This window comes from Berghia stephanieae, chromosome 5 (assembly GCF_034508935.2).
Source record: "Berghia stephanieae isolate SIO BIC M18660-M18661 chromosome 5, UCSD_Bste_1.3, whole genome shotgun sequence".
Classification (NCBI taxonomy): domain Eukaryota; kingdom Metazoa; phylum Mollusca; class Gastropoda; order Nudibranchia; family Aeolidiidae; genus Berghia; species Berghia stephanieae.
Window position 1 is genome coordinate 38,782,933 of NC_088364.1, and position 9,976 is coordinate 38,792,908.

Here is a 9,976-nt window from a genome sequence, read left to right on the forward strand (position 1 = left end):
TTTTAACCAGGATGTGAAGCCCATGTACACACCCCATACACGATCCTGACGGACTGCGTGCCACAGGCATTGTGTTTCGTCGACCGCCATCCATTACCAGGGATTTCCAGCAACAGCATTGTGAGGCTCACCGAACTTGTGCTCACACTCAACACTTTTGAGTTCAATGATGTATTTTTCCATCAGATCTCAGGTGTTGCGATGGGCACCAAGATGGGTCCCTCATATGCTAACCTCTTCATGGGCTACCTTGAGGAAACCTTCTTCCATCAGTACAGTGGACCTGCCCCGAGCTGTTCAAAAGGTACATTGACGACTGTTTCGGCATTACGTCATTGACCCACAGCCAGTTGAAGGGGTTCATCCTAGCGATGGACTCCTTCCACCCGTCCATAGAGTACACTTATGAGATTTCAACCTCTGAGGTGAACTTTTTGGACATCAAGGCTGTATTGACCAGCACGGGAGTACGGACCACTGTACACTACAAGGAAACGGACAGTCACAGCTACCTGCTCTATCGGTCATCCCATCCGGTGAAGTGCAAAGACTCCATCCCATTCAGTCAGATACTCCGCTTCGGAGACTCTGTCTGGAAGATGATGAATTTGCGCTTCAACGTGATCGCATGCTCGATTTTTTTAGGGCACGGGAATATCCCGAAAGGGTTTTGCTTAAGGCTGTCCGGAAAGCCAGCCTCGTGTCGAGAGAAGCAGCAATGAGGCCTCGCAATGCCAGGAAGCAGGAGACACAGCGTCCCATTTTAGTCCTCACGCATCACCCCCATGCCGATCAAGTGAGGAACATCCTATTGCAGAACTATGGGATCCTCCAGGCGGGCGAAGACACCCACAGAGTTTTCTCAGAACCCCCGTTGGTAGCATATCGACGGGATCGTAACCTGAGGGATCTCCTTGTCAGAAGCCGCCTGGAACCCATACCTAGGGATGGACCTAAAGCCAGATCGTGTATGCGACCCCGATGCAAGACTTGTGGGCACCTGTGGGAGTATGACAGAGTCAGCTTTCCAGACAGATTTGGGACATCAGGCGGCCGTTTACTTGCACTGACCGTAATCTAGTCTATGCGATTACGTGCTCCCTGTGTGGGATTGCTTACGTTGGTGAGACCGGAAAGAGGCTGGGTGACAGATTCGTGCAGCACTTGCGTGACATATCGAACTGTGCAGACACAGCAGTGGCCAGACACTTCAATCTGCCAGACCACTGCGATGTACAGTGTGTGCGTGTGTGTGTGCTCAGTTTTTGCCATTCGGACACTTCCGCCCGTCGACGTAGGGAAACTCACCTGATCAAGTTGTTGGGAACGCTGACTCCACGCGGACTCAACACCAGGATTGACCACCACTAGATGTCAACGTCACCCATATTCATCACCACTGCTGCTCTCACTTCTGCCACTTACTACTACTACTACTACTACTACTAACTACACTACTACTAACTACTACTACTACTACTACTACTACTATACTTACTACTACTACTACTACATACTACTACTACTACTACTACTGACTACTACTCTACTACTACACTACTACTACTACTACTACTACTACTATACTACTACTACTACTACTACTACTGACTACTACTACTACTATACTACTATACTACTACTACTACTACTACACTACTATCTACTACATACTACTAACTATACACTACACTACTACTTTTCTACTAGTACAACTCTACCTACCTACTCTATCTATCTATCTTCTATCTATCTATCTATCTATCTATCTATCTATCTATCTATCTATCTATCTATCTATATATCTATCTATATATCTACTGATTATCCACCGATTCATAGTCATCTACCTTCCTAGCTATCTCTCATTGTGTCCAATCATCCACTTTTTTACCCATTAATATACATATAGACCCAGCTATCACTCGGCTGTTTACTCGCCCTCTCTCACCGCCCCCCCCCCTCCTTTCTCTCTCTCTCTCTCTCTCTCTCTCTCTCTCTCTCTCTCGCTCTCTCTCTCTCTTTGTTTCTTTCTTTGTCCCCACCCTCTCTCTCTCTTTCTCTTTCCCCCCCCCCCCCTCTCTCTCTCTCTACTCCCCCTCTCTACCGGTCCCTCAAACCAACCCCCCCCCCCCCCTCCTTTTTTTTTTTTTTTTTTTTTTTTTATTATTTATTTATTTTTATTTTTATTTTTTTTCTCTCTCTCTCTCTCTCTCCTTTTTCTCCCCTCCCTCTCTCTCCCCTCTTTCTGTCTATCTACCTATCTATCTGTCTATCCATCTATCTATTTATCGGTGTATTCCACTTTACTATCGCATCGTTCCTTCGCGAAGATTCGACCTTCGCTCATCCAACAACCCCCCCCCCCCCCCCACCTCCCCGCCGTGACCCTTTCACCTCGCCCCCTCCACCGTCCCCCTACTAATCCACTACAGCGTTCTATACTACTACTACTACTACTACTACTACTACTACTGCTACTACTACTACTACTACCACTACTACTACTACACTACTCTACTACACTACTACTACTACTACTGCTACACTACTACTACTACTACTACTACTAACTACTACACTACTACTACTACTACTACTACTACTACTACTACTACTACCTACCGATATGTCTTTTATCTTCCATTACAGTCTGGAAAGTTCTGTTCCCTGACGCTGACCTTTGCTTATCAATTAGATCAGCCCCCTGGGGCACCCTATCCTCTACCCACGCCACGCTAACATTTCATTCATACTGCAACCACCATTGAGTACAGACGATACAAGTTATTTTTCATTATATTTTATTTGTTTTCCACGTTTATTTGTGTATTGTTGTGCTGACGAAGGGTTTGTACCCGAAACGTCCATTGTCTGTTTTGTTCCCATACTAAGCCTTTCCATTTTCACTCTTTCGTTAGTATTTTACGATCACCGGCTTCAGGCAGCCCTTACCGTTTTCTACTTTTCCGTTTTGATTCATTTGAGTTTTTTCGTTGATTCACTTGAATTATACTTCTGCTGCCATACCGTGTTTTTGGACCGTCCCCATCAGTGTTTCCTAGTACTTTACGTAGGTATAGTGTTTATTTCTGTTTTATTTGTACTGATATATGTTGCATTTTTAAAAATATACTTTTCAGTTTATCAATTTAGTTTTATCCAACATTGCACTATCATCACCTTTTCATTACTCTCATATTTTATATATTTATTTACACTCTTCTCCCCTACCAGTCTACATCTTTTAGCACACTAACCCCCCCCCCCCCTCCTTACCATTTACATCTCAGCATTATTTTTCACCACACCCACGTTTTCAACCACTACCTCTCTCTTGCCACACCCTCAGTCTATCCCTCCCTTCCTTTCTCTCATTCACTCGCCTCTCCAGTTTACCTATACTTATTGATTACCTTACTCATCCTTTTAGCCTTTCGCCCTCTTTCCCTATTTTCACCATGCCTCATACATCTCCCAAGCAACTCTTGCGCTCTTCCTTACGGGACATTCGTACGTTTCTTTCCTCTTTCCCTATCCACCTATCTCAAGTAGGCTACACTCTCGCCCACGCCACCCTCTATAAAACTCGAGCTAGCAGCCACTTGAATTTCTTAATTGTACTGCCTTAGGAAACGCACGGCCCCTAAAGGATTCGTTTCACATTTCCACCCTTCTTTAGGCTCTCTAACCTCATCCCAGTTCTCCCAGTTTCTGGAGTTAGAATCCAAGTGTGCTATGCAACGACTTAGACTTACTACAGACATCCTTCGCAAACAGATATCCAAATTAACACACACCATCGACACATCCTCCACATGCTTGAGGCATCGTACTTATCATAATCATACACTTTATAAAGTCATTAGGTTATTCATACATTTATGTAATCAACATTACCATGCATGCTTAAATAATGTCAAAACCAGTAAATTAGATGCTCTCTTTCCAAACAGAATTACACATCTTGACATAACCTCCCTTCTCATTCGGCAACACTCCCATCGGTGGATTCACCCATTGAACCTTCCTCTGGCCCCACTGCTCTTAATGGCACCCATAACCAGCCAGTCACCATTGGTGGTTTGGGAGTCCCTCCAACAGCCGGGGACCAGTCTGGAAGCGATCAATTCACCCCACCCACCAGCGAACCCACCCACGTGATGGACAATGTTTGGAGCTATCCCCCCCAGTAGGAACCACAACAACCACCGGCTGGTGGTTTCTGTCCCCCCGACCATCCAGTTGAGCAGTGCAGAGGAATCGGTCTTAAGGAAAGGTCTCAAGTTCATCCCACTGCGAAGAACGTCCGACCAGTCCCGCATTGAGTCGGATGTACGTCGCTTCATGCGTATTTTACGCTTGAAGTATCACTTCAAAGATGATGAACGTGACCATGACTATGACCGCGACCCTGAGGATCCGTTTGCCGCTTTCTCAAGACGTAAAAGAAACTGGACTCCAGTCCTGGCAAGTCCCCTACACTTGACCTGTTTATCCAGACTTGTCTTAGACAGATAGAGGCACTGCGACCCACACCTATCAAGAGGTCTAACCTCACCCGTCTTGAATGGGCTGCCGTACGATCACTTAGATCACGTCGTGATATAGTGATCAAAGCGGCTGATAAAGGAGGGGCCGTAGTTGTTTGGGACGCTGAGCTCTATAGAGCTGAGGGCCACAGGCAATTGAGTGACCAGATATTTTATGAGAAAGTGACTTCGGACCCAACACTTGCTAACAACACCAGAGTCCACCAGACAATCCAGTCTTTGTATCGCAGGGAGAATTACCTGGTAGAGCAGAGGTCCTTAAACACGACCCCAGCGACCTAGGTAATCCATGTTTTTACATGCTCCCTAAGATACACAAGATCAGGGAATGTCTGACACTCCACCTGGAAGGCCGATTGTGTCGGCTATCTCGTGCCCCACTGAGAAGGTATCCAGTTCCTCGATGCGGTATTTCAACGTATAGTTCCCACCCTGCCATCGTATATCAAGGACACTAACCATGCTCTTGGTGTCATTGACGAAATTCGATTCCAGGATGAACGTCCACGGCTGATTTTCACCATGGATGTGAAGGCACTGTACACATCCATACCGCATCCTGACGGACTGCGTGCCATCAGGCATTTCGTCGACCGTCATCCATTACCAGGGATTTCCAGCAACAGCATTGTGAGGCTCACCGAACTTGTGCTCACACTCAACACTTTTGAGTTCAATGATGTATTTTTCCATCAGATCTCAGGTGTTGCGATGGGCACCAAGATGGGTCCCTCATATGCTAACCTCTTCATGGGCTACCTTGAGGAAACCTTCTTCCATCAGTACAGTGGACCTGCCCCCGAGCTGTTCAAAAGGTACATTGACGACTGTTTCGGCATTACGTCATTGACCCACAGCCAGTTGAAAGGGTTCATCCTAGCGATGGACTCCTTCCACCCGTCCATTTAAGTACACTTATGAGATTTCAACCTCTGAGGTGAACTTTTTGGACATCAAGGCTGTATTGACCAGCACGGGAGTACGGACCACTGTACACTACAAGGAAACGGACAGTCACAGCTACCTGCTCTATCGGTCATCCCATCCGGTGAAGTGCAAAGACTCCATCCCATTCAGTCAGATACTCCGCTTGCGGAGACTCTGTCTGGAAGATGATGAATTTGCGCTTCAACGTGATCGCATGCTCGATTTTTTTAGGGCACGGGAATATCCCGAAAGGGTTTTGCTTAAGGCTGTCCGGAAAGCCAGCCTCGTGTCGAGAGAAGCAGCAATGAGGCCTCGCAATGCCAGGAAGCAGGAGACACAGCGTCCCATTTTAGTCCTCACGCATCACCCCCATGCCGATCAAGTGAGGAACATCCTATTGCAGAACTATGGGATCCTCCAGGCGGGCGAAGACACCCACAAAGTTTTCTCAGAACCCCCGTTGGTAGCATATCGACGGGATCGTAACCTGAGGGATCTCCTTGTCAGAAGCCGCCTGGAACCCATACCTAGGGATGGACCTAAGGCCAGATCGTGTATGCGACCCCGATGCAAGACTTGTGGGCACCTGTGGGAGTATGACAGAGTCAGCTTTCCAGACAAGATTTGGGACATCAGGCGGCCGTTTACTTGCACTGACCGTAATCTAGTCTATGCGATTACGTGCTCCCTGTGTGGGATTGCTTACGTTGGTGAGACCGGAAAAAGGCTGGGTGACAGATTCGTGCAGCACTTGCGTGACATATCGAACTGTGCAGACACAGCAGTGGCCAGACACTTCAATCTGCCAGACCACTGCGATGTACAGTGTGTGCGTGTGTGTGTGCTCAGTTTTTGCCATTCGGACACTTCCGCCCGTCGACGTAGGGAAACTCACCTGATCAAGTTGTTGGGAACGCTGACTCCACGCGGACTCAACACCAGGATTGACCACCACTAGATGTCAACGTCACCCATATTCATCACCACTGCTGCTCTCACTTCTGCCACTACAGCTACTGCTGCTGCTACTACTACTACTTCTACTACTTCTACTACTACTATACTACTACTACTACTACTACTACTACTACTACTACTATACTACTACTACTACTACTATTACTACTACTGCTACTACTACTACTACTACTACTACACTACTACTACTACTACTACTACTACTACTACTACTACTACTACTACTACATACTACTACTACTACTACTACTACTACTACCACTACTACTACTACGACTACTACTACTACTGTTCATACTACTAAAAGTACAACTCTACCTAACTACCTATCTATCTATCTATCTACTATCTATCTATCTATCTATCTATCTATCTATTACTAGCTAGCTAGCTAGCTAGCTATCTATCTACTGATTATCCACCGATTCATAGTCATCTACCTTCCTAGCTTCTCTCATTGTGTCCAATCATCCACTTTTTCATCCATTAATATCATATAGACCCAGCTATCACTCGGCTGTTTACTCGCCTCTCTCACCTCCCCTCCACCCTTTCTTCTCTCTCCTTCTCTCTCTCTCTCTCTCTCTCCTCTCCTTTTTCTCTTCTTCTTTCTTTCTTTTTCTCTTTTCCCTCTTTCTCTCCCCCTCTTCTTTCTTTTCCCCCTCTCCCTCTTTCCCCTCCCCTCCCTCCCCCCCTCTCTCTCTCTCTCTGATTCCCCCTCTCTACCGGTCCGCCTCAAACCAACCCCCCCCCCCCCCCCCCCCCGCCCCTTTTTTTTTTTTTTTTTAATTTTTTTTTTTTTTTTAATTTTTATTTTTAATTTTTTTTTCTTTTATTAATTTCTCTCTGTCTCTCTCTCTCTCTCTCTCTCTCTCTCTCTCTCTCTCTCTCCCTTCTCTCCCCTCTTTTGTGACCATCTACCTATCTATCTGCCTATCCATCTATCTATTTATTGGTGTATTCCACTTTACTATCGCATCGTTCCTTCGCGAAGATTCGACCTTCGCTCATCCAACAACCCCCCCCCCCCCCCACCTCCGCCGTGACCCTTTCACCTCGCCCCCTCCAACCCCCCCACCCCCCCTACTGTTCCACTACAGCGTACTACTACTACTACTACTACTACTACTACTACTACTACTACTACTACTACTACTACTACTACTACTACTACAACTACTACTACTACAACTACTACTACTACAACTACTACTACTACTACTACTACTACTACTACTACTACTACTACTACTACTACTACTACTCTACTACTACTACTACTACTACCAATATGTCTTTTATCTTCCATTATAGTCTGGAAAGTTCTGTTCCCTGACGCTGACCTTTGCTTATCAATTAGATCACCCCCCTGGGGCACCCTATCCTCTACCCACGCCACGCTAACATTTCATTCATACTGCAACCACCATTGAGTACAGACGATACAAGTTATTTTTCATTATATTTTATTTGTTTTCCACGTTTATTTGTGTATTGTTGTGCTGACGAAGGGTTTGTACCCGAAACGTCCATTGTCTGTTTTGTTCCCATACGAAGCCTTTCCATTTTCACTCTTTCGTTAGGAGTGGTTATAGTACTGGTAGTGGTAGTAATAGTAGTGGTGGTGGTTGTAGCAGAAAAGTAATAGTAGTAGTAAAAGTAGCAGTAGAAGTAGTAGTAGTAGTGGTAGTGGTGGTAGTAGTAGTTGTAGAAAGTTGTTGTGGAAGTTTACGAGGGTAAAAGTCCCCGGGGGGGGGGGGGGGGGGGGGGGGGGGGGGAATGGGCAAGGTGTTTGAGCGGCGGTCGAATCTTCGCGAAGAAAAAGAAAAACGAACGGTTTCTAATTTATTGTTGTGCTGACGAAGGGTTTGTACCCGAAACGTCCATTGTCTGTATTGTTCCCATCCAAAGCCTCTCCATTTTCACTCTTTCGTTAGTATTTTCACGACCCAGGCTTCAGGCAGCCCTCATCGTTCTCTACTTTTTCATGTGAATCATTTACTGCATATGTGTGGCTGTCAGATTTATTACATCTCTATAGCAATAGCAAGATACAGGTCGTTTCTACACCTCGTAGAGGAGGGGCTTTCTTGCTGCGTTTTAACAATTGATCATTATTGCTATCAATGCATATACCTATCTAGATACATTTTTTCATTTGGTCTTCTTAAATTTCTTATCAGGTGGTGGAGAAGTTGTTGTGGATGCTACCACAGGGTCACCAGACGAAGCGAGAAGTTGACCTCATACTCGACCGCTTGTTTGAAACCATGTCCCCCATGCACTTTCATCTCCGGGAGGTTATCTTTGTCGTTTTCAATAAGGTGAGTAGAAATCATAAAATGCAATCATTCCCCTAAATCTTCTAGTTTCTAAATGTAGCAATTTTCGGATATAGATGGGATGAAACTTCAATGAGTAGAAGTAATATTTTATAACTTTATTTTTACTGTAATTTGTTGAAGTTAAAAGAATGTTAAAATTGAATTGTGTTTGCCTCAATTATTGAATCAAACGTGTAACTGTCCCTCTGCGTACTCTGAAAACACACTAATTTTTATAACTTCGCCCTTCAAATATCGATCGATTAAAATAACCCTCATCTTGTACTTGTAGCTTTGAAGTAACAGTTTTGAGAGGTTTTAACAGGAAGGTGGTGATTTTAATCCATCGATATTTGGACGACGAATTTTTTAAAGTGTTCTGCCCGACTCAATGATGGGAATACCTAGCCATTGGCAGAGACGAACATTGCCAGCGTGATACATAAACTTCTTCTTATATAATATGCCTTTAACCATTGACATCGGGAAGAAAAGTATGTTGTCAAAAAAACTGGTTCTTATTTCACTGGGAGTGTAAAACCACTCTTCCGGAGGACTGGATACATACCTTGTGTAATTGATCTTCTGGTTTCAGAGTGATGGTATCTTATTTTCTAGTCTAAATAAGCTGGGCGCCCCGTAATCCTAAGAATCTGCCTATGCATCCTACTACTAGAAATTTTGCTACCTTTATGAAACCTATTCATTATTGCTCCGAAGGACTGGTTACATATACACTCCCAAGGATTTGGGAGCCAGAAGAGTGGAAGGTTTGATGTCAATTATCTAACATGGGTTTTCATTCAATCTTCTTAATTTGAGAAAAGTAAAGCATTGTAGTTGTATAAGGTTTTTATAAATACACGTACATCTTTCAAAGCTGGTTCAAGATCAGGATCTTTTGCTTGTCCATATTAATTTGTTTGAGTTTTAACTTTTTTGCTTTCCTACTTTCTTTGTCAGGCTCGATCTAGCAAAGGTGACATGAAAAACCACCTCCACCGACTTTCCTACGACTTCTTGGAGCGTTACATCTACCTGATTCTTTACAATTGCTATCTCCACATGGAAAAGAACTCAAACTTTGAGAGGTCTTTCAGTCAGTGGATGGTTGAGGTATTTAAAAAATTTTTTTTAGAAGAGGTACTATAGTATTAGTAGTAGTAGTATTAGTAGTGGTGGCAGTAGTAGTAG

The 9,976-nt window shown here is 44.6% G+C and overlaps 1 protein-coding gene across 5 annotated transcripts in view; it reads left to right on the forward strand.

Annotated features, from left to right (window-relative positions):
- The window catches only part of LOC144972884 (paladin-like), a 265,377-nt gene that overhangs the window by 253,604 nt on the left and 1,797 nt on the right, over window positions 1-9,976 (forward strand). For all 5 annotated transcript variants that reach the window (XM_078914657.1, XM_078914661.1, XM_078914659.1 and 2 more), the window contains 2 exons: window positions 8,642-8,782; window positions 9,746-9,898. In XM_078914657.1, the coding sequence (XP_078770783.1) occupies window positions 8,642-8,782; window positions 9,746-9,898 (294 nt within the window). The remainder of the gene's footprint in view (window positions 1-8,641; window positions 8,783-9,745; window positions 9,899-9,976) is intronic.